Source organism: Poecilia formosa, unplaced genomic scaffold, assembly GCF_000485575.1.
Source record: "Poecilia formosa unplaced genomic scaffold, Poecilia_formosa-5.1.2 Scaffold113, whole genome shotgun sequence".
NCBI classification, from domain to species: Eukaryota; Metazoa; Chordata; class Actinopteri; order Cyprinodontiformes; family Poeciliidae; genus Poecilia; species Poecilia formosa.
This window is the reverse complement of record NW_006800052.1, coordinates 1,480,175-1,503,016: the sequence shown is the minus strand read 5'-3', so window position 1 is coordinate 1,503,016 and position 22,842 is coordinate 1,480,175. Positions and strand designations below refer to the sequence as shown.

General features: G+C 38.9%; 1 protein-coding gene across 3 annotated transcripts in view; it reads left to right on the top strand.

Annotated features, from left to right (window-relative positions):
* The window catches only part of pde8a (phosphodiesterase 8A), a 59,274-nt gene that overhangs the window by 2,822 nt on the left and 33,610 nt on the right, over positions 1–22,842 (top strand). Inside the window, exons 1-2 of one of the 3 annotated variants that reach the window (XM_016675406.1) lie at positions 6,966–7,056; positions 9,023–9,103. The exons of 1 other annotated variant lie outside the window; for it this stretch is intronic. In XM_016675406.1, coding sequence (XP_016530892.1) covers positions 7,030–7,056; positions 9,023–9,103 — 108 coding nt within the window. In that variant the 5' untranslated portion in view covers positions 6,966–7,029. Of the gene's footprint in view, positions 1–6,965; positions 7,057–9,022; positions 9,104–22,842 lie in introns of those variants that run through there. One more of the 3 variants, XM_007560180.2, reaches the window with a different exon arrangement.

Here is a 22,842-nt window from a genome sequence, read left to right as displayed (position 1 = left end):
TTTGGAGCAGAGGTGAATCTAAAAGTTGCAGGATGGTAGCCCTTGAGTACTGGAGTTGGTGACCCCTGATTTAGACGATCTTAGACATTTTCTTGTTGCTGTTTTTATGTTGCACGTGTCCTTCAAAATAGCTGGAAGATTTATTTCCAATAATAAGAAACTAGTTTCATTTTTCTAGGAACTACAAGTAGCTCGCCTGAAATGCGATGAAGAGAAGCATCAGCATCCCACCGAATAGAAACTGGGTAATTAGCCGTGATCAGACTGAGAGCCGTCATTGTGTCTGTGGAAGAAAAGCAGTGACATTTCCTGGACAAAGTCAAATCTAGCTTTTAATAATTACACTTTTGCAACCATAGGGTTCTCTCTAACATAAAACGCCTGTTTTGGGGCGAAACCCCCCAAAAAAGTGACTTTGTGAAATTAGTTGCGCATTAAGGGGTCCTCTGATGAACTTCAGACTTCTCAAAAGGCTCTGTCAGGCCCACATTTTGTGGCCAAGCGTCACCGTAGGACACAGCGAGAAAGAAGTCTGTGTAACAGATGCCCCTACGTCAGGACAGCCCACTGTGTGCCTTTGATTTAATTAGTTCCCTGATTGAGTTAGACTAATGGTATACACATCTCCACCAGCTGGAAATGGTTAATCCCTGTCCTGTAAGGTGTCGTTTTTAACATCCTCTCAGTTTTTTAGCCGCCCTTACCCCCAACCCCACACACCCTATACGAAGAGAGATTCATACGCACCATAATACATGCAGGAAATCACATTACCACTGCTCTCATTACGAAAACCACGCGTCCATTGGCACACCGTGGCGACCAGGGATTCAGTAACACAAGCCCATGCTGCTGCCGTCTGCTTGAGCTCTTTTGATTCCCTCTCTTAAATGTGATCAATAGCAGCCATTGATTGTTGTGGAACTGTTTGGCTGTGCCACATACCCACATAAATTTAATAAGGCCTTTTGCAACACAATGTTATTGGAAAAGCACTTGCCGATATTATTGGACAGCTCAACAGATGGCGCAGCCTTTTGTATGGAGATACCACGAGGTGACGGCAGAGAACACATCTGAACTCCATGTCAGATTAGAGTAATTGTTGAAAGGTACATTCGATTGTTTCTGTTTTTAATTTTAAAAATTTTCATCAAACTATTTGAATGGCTATTCAGCAGATTTATCAGTAATGAGGACAATTAGTGCCTCAACTGGTGGTATCTCATGTTCAAGTGTTGATTTCCATCGGTGGCGTTTTTAGCACCCATGTGCATCTCTGGGGTTGTAATAATAATTCACATTCACACAGCTGGTGGGATCAGCAAGAAGGTACATAAATTTGACGTGTTTTAAAGATGAATTCACCAGAGTTGTGCTGATTCTCGGCGCACACGTAGTTATTTATTTTATTCTGGGAGAGAAGGCGACAGGGAGATGACATGTGCAGGCGCCTACAGTGTGAGAAAGATTCAATAGAAGTTTGGGAGTGTGATGTGAGTCTTTGTCAAGGGTACGTTACCATCTGTGCTGCTCTGGTGATGATAAGGCTCAAGTACAAGGTCCTGTGATAGTGGGCTTTTTTTCCCCTTTGTGTGTGTGTGTGTGTGTGTGTGTGTGTGTGTGTGTGTGTGCGTGTGTGTTGGGCCGAACAGTCAGACAGAGAAAGACCTCAGCCAAACACAACACCATTTATCTGGCCTTGACTTTTCCAGTCGGATTGCCCCCACTCAAGGAAAGTTGGTCTCCTGCCTGAGCAACAAATGTAGAATCAGCTTTACCGCTATCCTTCGTGTAAATGAGAGGGGTCAATGAGAGGTGTGGAGTTTACAAGCATCTAAGCTGTAAGGCCTTCCCGCTTGATATCAGCTTATGGATTCGTCCATATTTTTGTGTTTTTAATTAGATTCATGGCGATGCAGATTGAGGTTTTCTTAATTTACCATCAGCACATGATTCCCCTTTTGTTTAAAATTTTAGAGTACATCAAACATGAAGATTTCCCAATAGATTTATTTTTGTAGTCTGGAATTGAATAAAATACTTTCAGTTAAAGTGACGCAAGTTCTCTGTCAGAGTGACAGTAAATGGGTTACACACTTTATCGTCGGCCGTGTCCTGCATTGGTGCCGAATATCTCTCTTTTTATTCTTATTTTTGTAATGAAAATCACATTTCTGTTCAGTATGATACTTGACCTTAACTTTAACCTGAGAACACACCTGCACCAACACGGTACGCAGTGTCCCACACTGGTTTTCAGCATGAACACAAAAAGGAATGGGTCACATTGAAGTTTGTTGAGGCAACACAGATCACTGGACTCGAACAAAAGGGTGTTTTTTTTTTTTTTGTTGCCTTCTTTCAGAAGTAGAAATGGAAAGAGAACAAAAGTGAGAAAGATTGCAGGGCAATGTGCCATCAAGTGTTAAACTGGGTCCAGATGGCTGAGGCGTGGGTTGATATTATTGAAAATGTCAAATTATTATTATTATTATTATTATTATTATTATTATTATTGACACATGCCATTCACTACCAAATGTTCTTCCTAAATCTTCATTTTATCCCGACTACCTGTTGCAAAAAAAAAAGAGAAAAGAAAGTTGACATTACCGTATTTAACTGGGGTTGGTTTTTATGAGAGTGACCATTGTTTTCTCAACTAGCATGATCTTGAAACGCCATCATAAAATAGAAATAGATGAAGTTGTTAAAAAAAAAAAAAGTCACGGTTTGGTACATGAGTCGGTTTTGGGTTTTTTGTTTTGGTCTGTGCAGATACAGACCAATAGAAATGCTAACAAATGTAAATGGTGGTGGTCGGAGGGCCATGGTGGTGCCGGTTCATGGCTACCTCACCTTTCGTCAGACTGCCCCAGGTGTAGGCGCCTGTGGCTATGTAGTAGTAGCTTCCCATGATCAGTGTGTGAATGTGTGTGTAATGGGGTGAATGAATGAATGTAGTGTGAAATGCAAATATTAGATTTTGTTTCACTTGTTTTGGTCAGGAAATAATTCTCAAAGAAACAGTAGACATAATTGTAGCATTACATGACCAATTGACATTTTCCACTTTAAGCATTAACGGAAACCTATCCTCTGTAAACTGCTGAGTATAGATAAGCAACTTGGTCTTTACCTGCGCTGGTGCCATTATTCCCAATCGTTCTTGCATTACTTTGGTGAAATAGTTTTTTTAAAATAATTGTATGATATGGCACTTAGCTGAAAGCATTAGATATTTGTACAAGCCTTTCTGGATAAGAGTGACATATTCTTTGAAAATGACCTCTGTCTATAACGGTTCTGTCTGGATGCATTTGCCATTACGTGCCAATTAATCCAGATCAAACATTTAAGATAACACATTATCAGTTTCAGATCAAGCCATTGTTCAGTGAAGCTAGAAACCTTGACTAATGTTTAAGTTTAGCTATGTCTAAACCATAATTCTGAGTTCATTTAACCCACCTAGACCCAAAGGTGCCAAGGAACTCAAAGTTTATTCTTTATCAGCTGGAAACCCTAAAATACTGCTCACTCAACATCCCAGAACAGAGTCATTTGATCCATCTCACTTTTTAAAAGAGTACGTAGCAGGTTATGATAATCCTTTGACCTGGGCAGCCTCACTGCATTTGTCAGGCTTTCTCTCCTACCGTGTCTGCATGCTTTCTCTGGCCAGTTGTGTGTGTGTGTGTGTGTGTGTGCGTGTGTGTGTGTGCGCGCGCGTGTGTGTGTGTGTGTTTTTAGTCTAAATTGAGAGTCATTGGGTAATTTATTCCAGACGAAGCCAAAGGCTTTGCATGGTGATGAATTAATCCACTGTGCTTTTTCTGCTGCCTGAGAAGACGCAGACTGATATTGGTTCTTTTCTTTCTCACCTTATGCAACTTTTTAAAGATCCGTCTTGATTTCATAGTTGCATTGTATTACTTTTGCTTTTTGGATTGACTTTTTTAAGGTCAACTCATAAATTTACACTTAAGCTAGAGCTGTTCTTAAAGTCTGACTTTTGTAGGTGGGTAGTTTTTTGTCACTACCGGAGCAGCTTCTCTTCGTGCACCCATATATGTTCGACTTTCTGTTCGAGCTTGTTTCTGCAGTTGCTGAATGGATCAAATGATGAGCTGTGCTCCTGTGTTTATCGAAGATGTCATCAGTATAAAGTATGCAGTGGTTGTTTGTGGCACTAACACCTGGTACACTTCTGCTGCTGGTGTTTCCAGTTCTACTTGGACCAATTTCTAAAAGGTTAAATACGTGATATATTAATAGGAATAAAGCTTAACTGGTTGGTTGTTAAGTAGCTGAAAGTTGTTTTTATTCAGTCTAGATTTTCTATAGAATGTGGCATATTCTTAAAAGAAAAAGTTATCACAACCCTGGCATGTGACCTGGTGCCAAGTAAGGTTAATAATTTTATGTTCAAAAGGTGATCCAGATTTGCAGCAGGTTACCGTCACTGAGAAATTGCAGTTACTCTTTCATTTTATTTTTTGGTGTCACACTGACACACAAAAAAATGAATGTTTAAAAAGTGAAGTATCATTGGTTCTATAGTTTCATGTTCTCAAAATCAAAATTTCTGTTGGAGTAACAAACTTTGTTTTTGTCTTTGACTAAAAATCTGGTCAAATGTGGAGTTCAGGTTGGGCAGTGTGGGTCTGTTGGTACGGCACCAGATCTTTATCTTCCTGAGATGGCTGAGGGGATCATTTAACTTTTGTTGACTGCTGTTCTATGGATCTCGAGGAGGCTTAAATAAAGCTTGGTGGCCCGTCAGGCCAATAGTACACTGGGGGAAACCCTGTATTTGGTGTTCTCATCTCAGTTGAGATTGGTGTTCACCGGAGCGGCTCCTTCTCTCAGATCCTGTTTTGTGGTAATCAAGGTTTAATTGTGGAGAAGAAGGGATCTAATTTAGGAACCTCAAAGTCAGATATTTGCTTTTTTCTTTGCACATGATGTGGTTCCATTGGTTTCACCAGGTCATATCTTTCAGTTAGTTGAAATCTCTTCCTGTCGTGTTCTTGGGTGATGGTTGGACAAAGCGGACAGATATATTTGGACCTCCTCTGCAGAAATATGAGCACTGCTCCGGTCTGTCATTGTGAAGAAAGAGCTGAACCAACATTCTGCCAGCGTTCCAACTGGGCATGTTTCATTTGGAGGGGACTCTAAGGCAGATCCAGAACACACTGGAGGGGTCATATATCCCATCTAGCCTCGGAATGCTTATCGATCCCCTGCAATGGGCTGGGGAGTGTCTCTTGGGATAAGAATTTCTTGGTTTGCCTGGTTTTCCTCCTGAACCTGTTAAACCTGCAACCTGATTTTGGATAAACTAGAGGATAGAAATAGACAGAAACATTATGAACATTATGTAGTCTGCCAGTGTTTTGATACATAAAATGGTCCCCTGCCTTCAAAGACAGTGTAGGTTGAGGAAGTTCAAGTGTTGCTGACCACATGTGTAGCTGCTCAGGTGTGAGCAATTCTGATTATTTTTCAAAAATTGCAAATGTCTACACTTAGTTGATCGTCTCATTCCACTTATTTAAATCGGCTTCAAAGAAGGACTCAACAGTAGTCCTATAATAACAACAGACTTCATATTATACAACTTCATATGATGATGATGGTTGTATAATAGTGCTGGTTACAGTAAAACCATTTTTACCATAAGTTTATTTTATTGTTCTAAGACATGATGGATTCGTTTTACAAGGATATGGCCAACTGTCATTTCAGTGTTAGAAGATAAACTCTGCAAATTGCTTGAGTTCTGCTTTTGAAAGCATGTCCATTGTAACGGGTTTCGTTTGGACAAGTGTCTCTGTATTTGCTTTCTCCTTCAGAGTGTCTGCAAGGGCAATAAGTGGGGCGGAAAAGGGGTAATTTTTTTCTGCCTTGTCATTTATCTCCACTGGCACACGAGCAGAAGGAGTTGAGAGGAAGCAAGATGGGGCCCAGGGAGTGCCCACACTCCACTGATTGATGTAAAGGAGCTTATCTCGCTTGTTTGTACATGAGACGTCCAAGAGTTCACAGTTGAATGTTTCACACCAGCATTAATACATTTTCTTTCCCAGGATCCAGTCTACTCAATAGGCTGTCTCCATTGACAGAGCGAGTCATCGTAGTATAACATGATAAATGCCTTTTTGTCACCCCCGAGTTTAGATAAAGTGGGTCTCTTTATCTCAAAGTCCTTGTTCACTTGTTGGGTACCAACTAGTTGAATGTACTTACAAAACAGACCCTCTTATTGTTTCCTGAACGGATCTTAACAAATATGGCCTCATTCAAAGCTTCTGCTCCCCCCTCCAGGTTAAGAATTTAGTATCATAAGGTCAGCATGTGATAGATTCATGAGATTACCGAAATGGTATTCTTCCAAAACAAGACACTTCAAGTGTTTGCTTTGTACCAGCACGGTCTGTTTGAGCTCACAGGATCAGCCACAGCATTAAAACCAAGCAGGTTGCACAATGTACGGCTACTAAAGAACCCCAAGACAGTTTGAATCAGGGAGGGAGTCCTGTGTTTAAGCATTGCCAGATTAACATCATTGTAAGATAATCAATCACCCTCCATAGATCCCACTCTGAATTACAGTAAATATAATATATAAATTTTTTTATGTTGCCTAATGTTTGGGGATTTTTCCTCATCGAGAGTGTTACATTAAAATAAATCCCTGTATTTGATTCACCTCCTCCTGTCTTTTGGTTAAATAAGATATTAAACAAAACAGATTTATGTAGTTCAGGCAAAGTGTTAACGTTATTTAACTGATATTATAAAATTATTTAGCTAAGTTTACTTATCGTTCTATATGTTTCAAGTATTTTTAATCACTTTTACCTTATCAAATTAGAAATTCCTTTTTTTTTTCTGCGATCCAAATCACACAAAACCAAATATGCAAATTAGGCAATGACGTCATCTAGCAACTTCTCACCAATAAGCTACTTTTCTAGGCGAGGACTTGGCAACAGGTCAGGAGAATTTTTCTGAACAATGGATATTCGAAAGATTTTCAAGAAAGTAAGTATTAATCATCACCGCTGGTAGTAACAATTAGTTAGTTTCAGTCCCCAGCTAACAGCATAAAGGACCATGTAATAAACGAGCCACATGCTCCCGGTTTGACAAATAAAAACTTACACTCTCCGTACGAGAGAAAGTTAGTTCCCGCTCTAAAAGGTCGCTGCTATTTCGCTAACTAGTTCGCCTACTGTTTAATATTTCCTTATGGAGAATCGTATATATTTTTTCACTTTGCACATGCGTGCTCACACACCGTGAACCGGGTTCTGAGCTCATTTTGGGGTTGCCACCCGTCCTGTTCGATATGGAATCGTCCTTTATTTGGCAGTTAAATGTTGCGTTAAGTATAGAACAGATGGAATTTGTTCCGTCTTTGATTTTTAAAAAAATATAAATGTCCAAAAGATAAAGAACAAAATAAAACGCATTGTAAATATTAAAGTCGACAAAATTGTCGTAGCGGGACCTACGAAGGGTCCACGGGCCGACACGGACCAGTGCTGCTTGGTTTCGCTGCTGTGACGGTTGCCTAGAGACCGACGTGACGCAGCCGACGTGAGCTGCCCTTAGTACCTGCGTTTAAAAAAAAAAAATGTCCACCTCATATCTCACCACGTCCTTAGAAGCGAAAACTCTTGTAAAGATACAGACGTGAGTGGGAAGATGGGCTGAACAGTGTTGTTTCTTGTTAAAATATTTATACAAGGCATTAAAACAAACAAACAAACAAACAAACAAAAAAGATGCCGGCGATATTCAGTGGCGCGAGGTGGCTGTCTGCTATCGTAAAAGCTCAGAAGAGCCAGGCATCGATTCGGTGTGACTTCTTCATTTCTCAGTCGTCTCCTGAGGCTGATTTATCACAGAACATTATGTTCTGATTGAATCGGTTTTCTGTTGCGCTGTTAGTATAATACTGTGGTTTGCTTAATTGTTTAGGATGTTTGAATAATCTATATAAATTGGATTAGCACATATAAATGACAATTTAAAGAACATATGCCAATAGATTAAACAATAAAGAGATAAATATTACGAAGGAAAAATTTTTCTTGTTAAAATATTTATGCAGTTTCTAGAAGAAGTGTGATTGGGCTTTCTGTGTGTTTTATTTAATAAGGGAGTGGGAGCAGTTCTTTTGCAACACACTTTGTACGTTTACTTGAGTACAATTTTTGATTACTCTGTAACTTCACTGAATAGAGAAAAAAAATGCTCTCCTCATAAATGGACCAGACCAAACCCACAGTCCATGGACAGTTCTAGACACAGACCATAATAAATACATTTTTAATGTTAATATTCACTGGCAACAAAACCACAGCTCGCTGTTCCCTTGGATCAATTACATTTTTTGCCTTCACAATTTTACTTTAGCCATGAATTCAAAATGAAGGTAGCAAACCTAGCCCACTTGGTGTAAATATGGCCTTGAACCAGCTTCCAACTAATTCTATTTGCATGTATTATTTCAAATTAGACTTTAAATACCAGAATTTCCACATTACTTTATATTTTTGATTGTCTGATGGCATGAATTTAAAATATTAAATCGGATCAGCTGCTTAGTACTTAAGTATCCATTTTTACCAAATATGTGTTTTAGGCTCGCTTAATTGCTGGGACAGTTACTTTCTACTTCTGTTTGAGTAAAAACACGTTGAAGTTGTACTACTCTTACTGGAGTAGTGAATGATTGCTTTCTTGATCACTCTTTTACAAGAAAAGCATAAAATAAAAAGCAGACCCCTGCTGAGGGCACCCCCACCCCATGAGAGGTGGGCAACTCAGGCCGTGGTGGTCATGGCCTTGAGGAGCTGCGGTGGGCTTCCATTATTTTCATTTCTGAAAGGTGGCGACACTAGCTCCTTCACGTCTCATTATGGCCACTTGATGAATAATAATATGTAATAATGATGATAATAATAACAACAACGACTTGACCGTCCCTATTGACCTGTAGGAGTCAGGACAGAAGAAAATACCGAGTGATTCAGGACACAACAGAAAAGAGCAGCAGAGTGGAGAAACCACATCTGGGAAGGTGAGTCTAAGTCTAAGGGTCTCTATTGCTGGGATAGGGCTAGACTAGCCTCCAAGTACCTGATGGTCGGTGGTATGGTATAAATATAGTGACAATATTCACTAAAATTGCTTAAAAATTGAGCTTTTTAAGAATCATTACATTATTTGCCCTTGAGTTTTAATACTGTTAAAAAAATATAAGAATATTAAAATAAATATAATAGAATTGCCATTGTCATATGGCCAGCGAAGTTAAAAAAGTGCCATTATTCTCTCAATAAAATAGCTAATATATGCTTTAAAAAAAAAGCCTTCATACGCACATCCACACACATTCAAGTCAGGTACAGGCCTTGTTTTGGACTGCATTACATCCGTCTTTTTTTTTTTTTTGCCGTCGAGGCGTGAAGTAATTACAAAAACAATGTGATCAGCGAAAAACAATATTAAAGCTACTTTGCATCATTCAGTGTAGGGTTCTTCTTTCTCTCTTCAAATCTAAAGAAATTTCAATAACTAGGATTTCACCTGTAAAAACGTTCCCTCGCAGAAGAAACCTTCACAACTGACAAGCAGACGCCTCTGCTACCAATATTATCTCCCTTTTACTTCTCTTTCATGTGGATGCTATTATAAAGAGTGAAATCCACTTGAATATTTGAAGAAAATCCTCATCTATTAGATTGAATTCGCATAATAAATTCCACAGTGATGGTATTCCGCATTTCTGAGCAAACGGGTTCCTCGCTTAGTTTTTGAGAACAGACAGCAGCTGATTGGCTCTAGCATCATCCGCTTCGTATACAATAAATAACTCCATTGTTTGTGCTTTTCATTTACGTAATGCTCATAAGCATCATACAAAGCAATGTTTTATTTTTATTTTTTTATACTCTTAAGGTCATAAATTTTTATCTTGGAAAGAACAAATGTTTTCACTCACACCTCAGATCAGGTTTTGGCCTCGTAGCTAAACAATAAGCGTTGCATTCAGACGAGTTTCTCTTCTTTCAAACAAGTTTGTCTTCTTTCTCACCTTTTCCAACTTTTGTTCGTTTTGACTCCTGCTTCAGTTAAGCGCGTAACTAAAACAGCGTCGAGATTCTTGACTGTAAACAGAAGTGTAGTTACCCGGCACATTTCACCACAATATCAAAACAGAGAGACATAGGAATTTACCCTCAATTTCTAAGATTGATTAAAATTTTTGGTTTTAGCTCAGTCAGTTTCCAGTTTGGTCTGATGATTTATATGTATATATTAAAATGCCTGCATAACACATCCCCTTAACTTGATCGAGAAAGACTGTTGGATGGGAGATCAGCAAACATTTTAGTGGAAACTAAGAGATGACTACATGTCCCATTAAGAATGATGACATGCAAGGGAGATGCAATGGAAGGCAGAAGAGTCCTTTTATGTGTTCGTTACAGTGTTGAACAGCAAGTCCGAAGCATTCCTGCCTGACTATGAGAAGCACCTGTTGCACCAGACGGATTACATTCCTCACAGGTCACTCATTTGGACTGTATGCAGTTCAACCAGTAAAGCTGCTTGTGGCCGTATGAAATATATCTTAGCATATTTCCCTCACCTTTGTTCGGATTTATCGACATCTGTTAGCAATTATGTTTCCACAAATGCAGCTGTGTCCCATTGTTTCTCTTCTGAACAATTAAATTCCAAGAAACGGAACACGAATTGAAGAATCTTTGCATCCGTTTTGAGTTTTTTTTTTTTTTTTCCCCCAAAGCTGTTTTATATCTATAATTATTTAGACATTGTATTGTGTGCAGGCAGTAAGCAATCAATCAGTAAGTCAATTAATTGCATGATAAATTAAAACAAGCTCAGTCATTTGTGGTACCATGATTTATAGTTTTTCTCTTTTCTCTCTCTCTCTAAGGAAAACTAGATGTCAAAAGTCTTAAGTGTGGTGCTTTGGTCTTCACCTTGTTTTGAAGGACAGTTTTATAAACAGAGACTTCATAATCCATTTCATTTGTTGTTTCTGTCCTTTTATTTATTTTAGATATTTAAAATGTCTTCCAGTCCCGGTGTTCAACGTTCACTAGAATTTTAAAGTTATTGACCTTTGAGAATGTGTTCTCACCATTATATTACTTTAAAGTGGCCTCAAAAGAACAATATTGTTGTTTATAGCAATAACTCCTGGAACAATTTCTCATGCAGCAGACTTTGTTATAGTTATGTGCATTTGATTTAACGTTAAGGGTAGCGGTGAGCCCGCGACTGTGATGATGTTCTGACCGTAAGCAAATAACTTCAGCAGGTTTACTCACTATCGGAAGATCTTAGGAATAAACATCAGGTATATTTAGTAGAGGTTTTAAAGTAAATTCGCTTTTAATGCATCATGTTAACTTTTTTTTTTTTTAACTTGGATTAGGTATCTGCAGGCATCTTCAGACCTGAGAGGCTGGCATCTAGTTAATAAGCCGTGCTATTTGTGTGACCGGAGGATCTACGCTTGGCTATCTCTGTTAACGTTTGATTTGGCTTGTTTAAGAAACTTGAGAAAGATAGGCGGCGCACTTGGGAACACACTCGTTATGACCGAAGAAAGCCCTGCATCATCTCCGGGGTCTTAATCAAAGGATTATAAACCACAGGCTGTGTAAGATTTAGATTTTTATTTTTGTTTTACGGCTCATGAAACGATTAATTTGGACTCCAGAAATAGGCCCGGGGCGTGTAGAGATTATCAGTTGTCAGAAGTTGATTTATCTGGAATTCAGAGAAGGTGATAACTAGGATGATGCAGTGTGAATTACAACCTGAATGAGGAAGCATTGCACATGCAAAATAAATATAAAACATCAGGCAACATTGTAAATCTTGAGATCCCCGCTTAGCAATAAACATGAAGTGAAGATTAACAGACATTTGTGCATTAGTGTGGCTTGCCGTTCACATTATGACAGTTTTTTTTCTCTCTATTTCTCTTAAACATTGTGTATGGATTTGTTGAAAAGGGTCGCCCTCACGGTACTTGAAGTGCCATTAGTTCACGCTTTACATGTCTGTCTTATATTTGGCCATTTGGATGGTTTCTAAATGTTTTTGGCAACCACAGTTAGTGTTTGAGAATCAGAAGCTTAGAAAAGGTAATACTGGTGGGGAAAAAAGAGGCGAAAGGAAAATGTAGGTTCATCATAACTGATATTATCTCCGCCATATTCAGCATTTTAATATAAATCAGTTTTGTTTTTAACTCAATCAAATTCGTTTGACTTTGTGACAAGCTCAACAAAACAGGGCTGTAAAATCCTAAAACGGGCATTTTATTGCTGCAAACTGTCTGATAGATAACTAAATACACGTATCCAGAGAGAACTCCTTTGAATTTCATTATTTAGCTTTTCCAACAATGCCTCCATTCATTCTATAAAAGTTGAGTTGTGTTTAAATTTTACTATGTGATCATTTGATTTCCAGTAATAAAAAAAATAAATAAATAAATAAAAGTATTTTTATTGGAAAGTAGAATCTTTTTTTAAAACTTCATGGTCATGCGTGTTTGTGTATGCACAAAGTTCCTGAGCCAACGCTGGCGTGCCGTCCGACCCGTTCTGTACTCGCATTTGTCTGAGTGTGTGGATCAAGTATGGTTCGTGTGCCAAGCTGCAGCTCCTGTCACTCACTAATCCCTCTTGCAACAGTGACATCAGTGCTCCTATTTTAGCTGGGAGGGGTAGGCGGGGGCGGGGTGGGGGTGTCTGTTGATTATCTAAAAAGCACCCCCCTCAACCCCCCCGGCCGTCTGAAGAGGACTGAAGATCCACTTGTGATATTTGATAAAAACAAATGAGCTGTGTGGTCAGAACGCGGAGTCGCAGCTAGTCGGGATGGTCACGTGTTGCTTGGCGGAACGGCGTTGAAGTTGCTTTGTTTACATGACGTTTCTTCCAAGAACAGTAGATTTGTTAACCTTTCTTTTTTTTTTTTTGTCCTGCATGTCCTCCTCTTTCCTCGACATGTATGAGGAGGAGGGTTTGACCGCAACTGAAGGTTAAGATTACTGTCCTGTCACTGGAACGCAAGCGTCGCTCCACTTAGATTTCACTGCCTTCTTCTTTAGCTTGTCCCTTTGCTTCAGTGGCCTTTGACCTTGCCTGGATGGATTTAAGGGAGGAAGTGCACTGGAAGCAACACGCACCAGATTTATGTGAATGTGGCTCTCCGTGTAAGTGACGCACTGGTGGGAGTGGCAGGAAGATCTGGAACAATATCAGGGAATCTGGACAGTGGGAAAGGTTTTCCTTTGGTTTGTTCTTACCAAGTCAAATGAAGGCCTAAGTCAAAGCGAAAAGAAGTGTGAATAAAAGTGAAAGTGAAACGGCTGAAGGAGAGAGCTGCAGTGAAGGAAGGAGGAGAGTTTTAGTATGGGGTTGCCCTGGATAGCTTAGGATTGTCTAGGTCTTATGGGGATTTCTGTGTAATCTGGATAAGGACAAAAATACCTTGAAGGTGAAAGTGCTCTGCTTTCTTTGAGATCTGTCCCTTGTGTCTGATTAATTTAGACTGATTGGTGGGGAATGGAATGAGAAGTGTCTCCACCATCAGTTTTACACTTTTTAAGTTCAGTTTATTCTCTGTGATTCTTTTAAATGCACTTTTGTATTTTGTCTGCATTTTGTGAAACATTTAGGTTAAAATCTGCAAAATTTTAACCTAATTTAGGTTAAAATTTTAACCTAAAAAATTTTTACCTAAATGTTAACATTTTTTAACATTTAAGTTAAATGTAACCCTAAAGTATATCTAAAAAACAGAGAGAGCATTGCAGAGTGAAGTTTCATGCATAGTTATTTAGAAACTAAATTTCAATTTTTGTTTGAGGTTTTGTGACTGTAGAGCATAGAATTATGATTTTGCTAATTGCTAATTATGCAGTCTTTAGATACTGTTTGCCCACACATGATCTAGTTGTGGAAACGTTTCAGGTGACTCTTCTAATATAGCTAACCCCATAATCCTTGAATTTAGTTATAGCTATGTAGAAAAACAAATACTTTTTGCTGATCCACAGATTCTCAATTAGTAGATGGTATTTTAAATATACATATTCTTAATTTAATGAAACATACAAAGTATTTTTACACTTTGAGAATTGCATCTCATTGATACTCCAATGTATAAATTTTTTATTAAGTAATTTTCAAAAACGATTCTTGGTATGTGTTGAATCTGCATCAACAGGCATTAGTTCTACAAATATGTCACCTTGGATGAATGCTGGTTTCAGGCTAATTTGTGACAATGTGACTGATTGTTCCTAAGTCTCCCACAAACCTCTAAATGTGTGAGAATCCTTGGTCAAGATGATATTCACAGAAATTGCTCTGAGACAGTCTATCTGTTTGAACTCATTGTTCATTAAGCACAAATGACTGAAGGTGCGACCTCTGCCTGTCCTTTATGGTTTACTCGTACATTGACCGTTTAAAAAAAATTTTTTTTTAGAAAAGACAAATGGTTTCTATATGTTGACCTACCTCTGATCTGGACTTTCAGGCACAACCATATGCTAATCAGTCAAAAGGACAAGCTGAGACAAATTTGAAAGACTGAACGGTTGAAAAATTTAGAAATTTTCCAGGAAAATCCAAATCTGAAAAACGAAATTCATCTCAAAACACTTTACAAGACAAACATGTCCAACTCAAAAATTAATCCCATTAAGTTCATGCCGTTGTCCGAAAGAGTCCCCGGCAAACACTTGATCAATGAGCCACGTATTTATTTCAAAATACTGCCTAAATGGGAGGAAAATAAAACTTATAGAGACTTTCTAGGGTCAGTAATCCTGCTGCCAATAGCTCTAACTTACATTTTGATGCAGATGCACAAAAAAGTGTAAGCATAGATGCCCACACCTGCATTGGTCAGTTACCTAGGCTCCCTTTTGGGCTCCATGTTGCTCTGACATTGATGCATAACCCAAACATCCCTCTGACTACGTTGCCTGTTTAGAGTGCGTTTGCAAACCATTAAGTGAAGCAAATTGATTTGAAATGTGAACTGGTTGTCTGTGAACTTCGAGGCCTTCCCTCAAGGCCAAGCTTTCTTCATGCTGTCACTCAGCTGGCCTGGGCCCTCGGCTCCTCGGGACCTGTTGGTGGGTTTTATGGGTGCTGGCTGCCGGCCCTGGGGCCCTTACTGGTTCCTGCATTTTAATGGATTATTTTCAGTGGTAGTGGTAATTCCAGTTCAGCTACAGAGCAGCAAAATCCCTGTTCACGGCGAGCATGATGGCTTCTTGCGGCGTTAGAGACGTGTCTAGCTATTTGAAATAATGGACAGAAAGGAGAAGGCAGCAAAACTTTACACGCTTGTAAACCTAAATCTGTACACACAGATTCAGTGTGTTGTAAGACTGGCTGAGTGAATTCCACACACAACAGGCCAACACAGAGCGCGAGTGTTGATGAGTGACACACACAAGGCTTACCGCAGCAGACGTCAGCCATCACCACTGAAACAGTGACGACCGCTGGGCAGGGAACAACCTCTCAGCTGACCCTCCGCATCAAGCTTGCATTGTTTTGAACCGCTTCAGCTGGAAGGTTAGCTCTTGTAAAAATGACCACACGTAAAATTTAGCAGCCAGCTGCCACTCAAGTGTGTAATCGGCTGTTTTGCAAACAGCTGGCGCTCACGGAGAGCAATGCTCCAGCAGTTTAAGCATGTGAACACAGGAAATGCTGACGAATTACGATAGAAATGCCCTGAAGAGACAAACACAGTTTTGATTCAAATACAAACTAATCTGTCTCAGATTTAAAAAACACCAAACAAACAAACCAAATTAAAAAACAAATCTCACTCTTAAGACCAGGCAGCCGTATGTTGAGGATTTTTGTTATTCAGGCTCGTCACATGACCTGGAGAAATTCCAGTTACTTTTCTTTAGTGACAATCAGACACACAAATGCGTCACGTTGGACATGCGTGTTTGCAGGCAGAACAATGGGGCATTATCTGCTCGGGGAAAACTCTGCTGGAACACATGTAGTCATGATTTGAATAATTCAAATCCTCATAAGAATGGGCGGTCCAAATGAAATTCTTTTGAGACGTTAACAATTAAAGTAGCGACATATATGTCAAAATTCCTTCTGCTGAATTATCTTTTTTCTTTTTTAAATGGAAAGGATTATTATTTTTGACCTCGTGGCTTTAAGAACTTCCAGTCATTTAATTACAATTTTTCATGCTAACAGAATGCTTTGCTGCATTTCTCAGGCCGTGTTGAGATTACTCTGAAATCCTTTGTGTTCCAATTTACAGCATCTGTCAGGTGTTATATTTTTTTTTTTTTTGGAGCTGTAGCTGTGACTAAATGTAAACAAACAAACAAACAAAAACCAAAACAAAGGGTTCTATTATAGTTGGTGTGCTGCTCTGAATCTATGAAAACCAGTGAGAAATGGGGACAGGTCACCAAGGATGAGGGGAACCGGTTCTTTTTTCTTTCTTTCTTTTTTTTTTTTGCAAACTCTGTATTTTTAAACCATGGACGTCATTCAGGTTCATTTGGGACTGATTTCCAGGACAAGTTCAGTCTCCTGTGGCCTTTCTGTTTGCGTGTGTGTGTGTGTGTGTGTGTGTGTGCGCGTGTGTGTGTATGTGTGTGTCTGCGTGCGCGCGCGCACACACATGTAATGTTCTCTGCTCGTCAGGTAGGACAGGTGTCTCTGCCACTGGAGTAAGGATCAGTGCGTTCTCTGCTTGTGCTGCATGATGAAAAGTATCTGCACATCTGTATAATCTGAATACTTTGTGTTTTAGATAAGTTGAGTAAGGGAGACTTTAAAATGTCACAGAACACGTGAAGCTAACATTTAAAGAAATTGATTGAATCAGAATTTTTGGAATAGTTTTGAGATGATTTTTGCAGATCCACCAAACAGACTTCTGGCCTGCTGTTACCGATTATAGCCCGTTTGTCTTGGAGAACTGTAAATTACAGCATTCAAAACGTTTTCATATGTTCTGGATGGATTAAAACATTTTAACTGTCCACACCAAGCAATGTTTACAGTAAAATAAAACTGGGATTTTCCACAAAACCTGATCAGGTTGCAGAGCTGTCTCTTTATGGATGATCGCAAAGATCCTACAATAAAATACTCCCAAGGTGTGGGGCAGAGTTGTATATCTAGTAATAAGATAGAAAATAATTAGAGCATAACCCCCTTTAAAAGATTTTAGTCTTCTACCATTTTTTTTCCTCAACTCAAAATATAAAAAGCACACCATTTCACAATATATAAATTTTGCTCGTGCAACTCCGATCCATGTCTCACTCTGTTTAGAAAAATGAGACCAATGGTGTTTGGAGTTAGCATGGCCTGCTAGCCCTTAGCTTTGGTTTGTTCAATAAAAAAAAAAGATGTTATTTCTGAGTTTTCAGTGACGAGTCGAACAAACCAATCCGAAAATTGCATTTATGTGCAAAATTTACTTGGATTTACTTGGAAGAATTTTCTAAGGAAAATTGTGTGCCATACAAATAAAGCTGGTATGGTGGCAGTTATTTCATGGCCTAGCTTACATGTCACTCTTTTAAGTAACTCATAACTTAGGACTTTTGCCTTAGTTCTGGTCTTGACATATCTGCTTCGAACTGTTTTCTTGTGCGATCCTCGACTACAGGTGTGAGCAACCGATGAGGACCTCTCAGGCTTTTTGCTCCCGAGTTCTTATGACGCATGAAGTTTCCTTAAGAGAAACACATTTCCGACCACTGTTGGAAATGTCAATACATACTCTCAATGCATACTCTCAAGGAGAGTATGTATTGACTTTAAATCAGCGGCTGCCGATGTTTTGATGTATTTGAGCGAAACCCTTGAGACAGTTTACTGCTACCAATTTATTGTTATGATGCGACTCCCAAATTAGGAGGATACAAGAATTGCAACAGAATTAAAGCGGGCCATAAGCTTTGAGTATCACATTAAGCCACCTCTCCATATTAAGGAAATAATTGTACTCTATACCTTGTCTTTATTCTATTTATATATGGCAGAATCTTGTGTTGCATCAACATAAAATGTAAAATTTTTGACAATCTGAACAATCAGATTTTAGTTGTGTTTTTGTTTTGTTGTTTTTTTTCAATGAAAATATATACCACTAACCAGAGTGGTTGAGAAATTTGGAATTTGAATCTTTCAAAACTGGTTGTTCCCTTTTCAGTCAGTCCAAACATGCAACTGAGGAAAAGAAAAAAATCAAAACATCCCATTGTTTTAATTGATTTATTTACCAACACTTAATCTCATGCATAGATTTGTGATTTTTTGAGGTGTGCCACACACACAAAAAGCATTCATTTGTTCACCAAACAAAATAATGCAAAACATAACTTTTTTTACTTGAAGCATGTTTAAATTAATCAAATGAAGCATGTGGGGGTGACTGTACTGTCCTCTGAGTCTATTGTCTTGCAACTTTGATGCGTGTCCCTCCTCCAATTCCCTTGTAAGTTTGATAAATTACCATGCCACCATCTTTAGCAAAAGTCTGTAAATGTTCCGTTTACATCCCAGTCAGTGTTTCCAAGCAGGGAAGCGTCTCAAACCTCCCGGCCCTGGGAGGTCTGAAGTCACGGGCCTCTGTCCTCTACGAGTGACCTTGCTTTTGTTGCGTCAAGTACTGGATGCACCTGGTACTGATGGAGTATTGCAACATAACAAATGGAAAAATCCTAGCTTAGTCTGATGAATGAACATTTTTCTTCACCTCTGAAGTTGGGTTTTGCTTCCAGAGCTTAGTCCCTTCCACATTGTGGTGTTAAATCCAGGAGGCCTGGTGTTTCCTCTGTGGTGTATTCTGTCAGGCATCAGGAGAGAGAGCGCGATTGAGATACAGAGAAAGCAGGGAGGGATGTTCTGGGACAAACCAATCTGCAGTGGCCTAGTTTCCCTCAGCCGTGCCAGTGACTCAACTAAAGTCTTCTGCGTGGCTGACTGTGGGATGGGTCACTATGGATGAGACATTTGGGCAGAGTCAGAGTACACATGCTTGGAAATATTCTTTCTTGCAGTGAAACAGCAAAAATATCAACTTCTTTGATTTTTTTATTTTATTTTAACTGAACATGTAAGTTTGTGACTTTGTACTGGAAATCAGTCGGATCTAAGTTGGCAGAAGGTGATATTTTTATGAGAAAGTCAGCAGTGAAGTAGATGTTTTTTTTCCTTCACTGCTTTCATAATTCAAATGAAGTTAGAAATTATTGTTTACATTATAAGTACTTGGATTTGTTTCAGTTGCATATTCTAGACTTTCAAAAAAAAAGAAAGATGCATTCTAATTTGTCCGAGGGTGGGGTTCTGCTTTCACTTAGTTTCACTTTAAAAGGCGTGAATTGATTTTAACGCCTCACAGACCCAAATCATCACGAAGCCACCGCTGTGCTCACCTTTTGGGGTGAACTTCTTTCCATAAAATTCTGTAAAATACGACATCTTTAATTATTGCTTCTCATTGTGTGTGTGAGAGAGAGAGATGTGTTTTTTTTCTTTTTTTCGACTTTGCACAATTTTCTTTTGCTAACGCCTAGCAATGATTATGACTTTATTTGTGCCTGTGCAAAAGCAGAATAGAGGGGCAAACCACAGAGTTTGTTAAAACTTGTTGAAGATCTTTCTGTCAATGAAGTGAATATTTTGGACTTCTATTTCTAGCTACCCTAGAAGTTGGCTAAGGGTTGTCAGTCTTCCTGTCCTGAATCTGACATCACTATTTCATGTTAATTGCCATTTTCAAATATAAAACTAAAGTAACAGTTCTGAAACTTATCAGTAGTCTTCATTCTGGTTTTCTGGTTCAAAAATTTCAGATTATAAATAGGGCTGACAGTGGGATATTTGAGGCTCAACACAATGGTTGCTCTCATTGTTCCAAATGTATTTATTTATTTTTGACATCTTTAGATTTTGAACTAACCCGGCTTCTGTTTCGATCTGCATCAAATTCTGTTGTCAATAATTTGATGCAATGTTCAGTTGTCTGAACATTGATGACTGGAACTGTGTTTTAAGATTGAATTATTTGAATCATGCTCTAACTTATGAACTTCACTGGGTGCAAGTTTTATGGTCTTTCCATGATTTTGTGCTCTTTTATTGATCTGCTGCAGCCTTGTTATTAAGTGAGTCCTTAATTGTACATTTTTGTTTCACAGAAAATGTAACAGAGATTTAAGCCTCTCAATTCTGGCACACTTTAGATCATTTGCATCTAAAATCCAAAGATCTGTTTAAGGGTTGTTGCATATATTCCATGTCAAAATGTTTAAATGGAAGAATGTTCTTTTCCATGATGTGTATTATCTGGAGTCACTGGTGCCCAGATTTGTTAACTCTAATGAACATTTTAGACTTCTTTTCATACAACAGCTTGTGTAAATATTAGACGTAGAAAATCAAAGCAATTTCTATGGATGACATATTTGAATTCAAGTTAATGTCTAGGATAAAAAGCACAATTTCTAACTATTTAATTGCTTCTTATGTTAATTCTCTCTAGCTAATCTAAATTGTTTTTTAAACTAATGTATGACCAGACATCTAGTAAGTTATTTATCCAAAAGAAAGAAAATCACGAGTCCATAAATCTTAATACATATATAGTTATGGTGGGGAAAGAACACCCCTCAAATTCTGGACTTTAATGTATTTTGTACATATTTATTAAACAAACTTATGAATGTTTTTTTTTTTCTTCCATTTTGGCTGTACCTTAATATGGAGGACTCTGTTATCCACCGGTTTCCTTACAGTAAACTGTGTAAACTGATGCACAGTAAAGAAACACAAAGTAAAAGTGCTTAATAAAATATATGATATTTTTTCATTTATTATTAAGTTGAATCAAAGTTTAACTGAGTCATCTTTGTTAAATCTATAATTTTTTATATATATTTTTTCTCTTGAGTTTTTCATGTTGATTATTTCATCCATATCTGTAAAGGGGGGTGATAATTCAGTCACACCATGATTGCAGCATGATTTGAAGTTAATTTAGGATAGTTGAAGAAAAAACTGAATCTCTTCTACTCTGACATTGGAGCGTGTCTAACTTTCCCCCTAAAAATCTGACCCATTCACTAAATCCAACACGTTTAATAGCAGAATAGAAACAATTCTGTCCGAGACCGTTTTGACTTCAGCCACACAAAGATCATTGTTCCGAACACTTCCCATTTCACTTTTTGTGTTGGTAAAGTTCACCACAGATCTGTGGGCAGCGAATTCGAGTGGCGACACATGAAAGTGAATTATTCCCTTTGAGGTAACACACACAGCATGGGAAGCTCGCAGTAATATCTGAGTGGCTCAGCGTGTGCCGGAGCCGATTCGTTGCTCGGTGCCATTTAGCTCATCACTTAGCTCAGTGTGTGTGAGAGCCACTGTCTGCCTGCCTGTCTGGGACACAGTGTGCATCCGCACCTGCGGCTGGGACTGCTGGCCTTAATCAGAACTAATCAAGAACATTGATTCATCTCCATTTGATTCACATTTTTAGCCCGAAAAGCACACCACACAAAGAGGCCAAACACACATGCAAGCTACCCCTGACTCTAGCTGTCAGAGCCGCGCTTTGCATAATGACAAAATCACTTTGCGCTGTTTATCCTGAGCTTAAAGTGTTCTTGACATCCCCATGTGTTGAAGTTTGGAAGGAGGACTTGGTCTTGAACCCAAAGAGGGGCGGGGCGTTAGATCCGGAGAAAAGCTGCGTCACAGGGGTGGGATCCAGAGATTCTCGGAAAACGTGAAGAGCACGCAGTTCCTACGAACTACGTGCTCTTGCGTCGCAGGCATCCCAAGATTCCCTGCATCCGCATCCCAGCACTTGGGTGGAGGAAGCTGTTTACTCTTTCTATCTCTCACTGCTGACGTCGGCGCACCGAACAATGTCATCCAATTTCCTGTTTTTCACTTTAGTGGAAAGCCGCTCTCCCACTGTGTGTGGTGTAGACTGGTGTGTGTATGTGGGTCTAGGAGCATGAGACTGAGGAGCTGACAGGCCGGAGGAGAGCAGCAGGAGGAGGAGATGTATAGGGCCGGATACATGGGGAGCAGGATATAGGGTCAGAGGCAACTTCACTAAGTAAATACATTAGACGTGTTGAATGAGGGCAGCAGGAGACTGAAGACTCTTCTGATTGCTGCAGAATCACTCTACTGTACCTGCTCCGAAACAGGCAGAGCGGTCCGAAGGAGCAAGGAAACCGTGATGCCTCATGATACGAAGGGTTCAACGAACCTCACTGAACGATTAGGAGACAGTAAAGCTTTGTGAGTTTTCTTTGTTGGAGCAACTGTGGCGGAAACGGTGAAAACCCGGTCACCATCAGTTTACCTCGGTATTTGGTCAAATGTGATTTCAATTTTGCACTTATTAACAACTTATTTGAACAGTATGTTTGCAGAATAGAGTGGTTAGACCAGTGTTTTTCAACCTTTTTTGAGCCAAGGTACACTATTTTAATTGAAAAAATCTCAAGGCACACCACCAACCAAAAATGTAAACAAAGATACTCTGTAGTCGCCTATATTACATATATAGTCATTCTTATCAAAGTGTCTTGAATAGGAATCAAATAAACACAAAAATGTATTTGAAACACGTTTTAAATTTTTTATTTCAAATTGCACGTAACATGTCCACAACACTGTGGTCTTAAATTTAAAGAAGTTGTAGAAAACTTCAAAG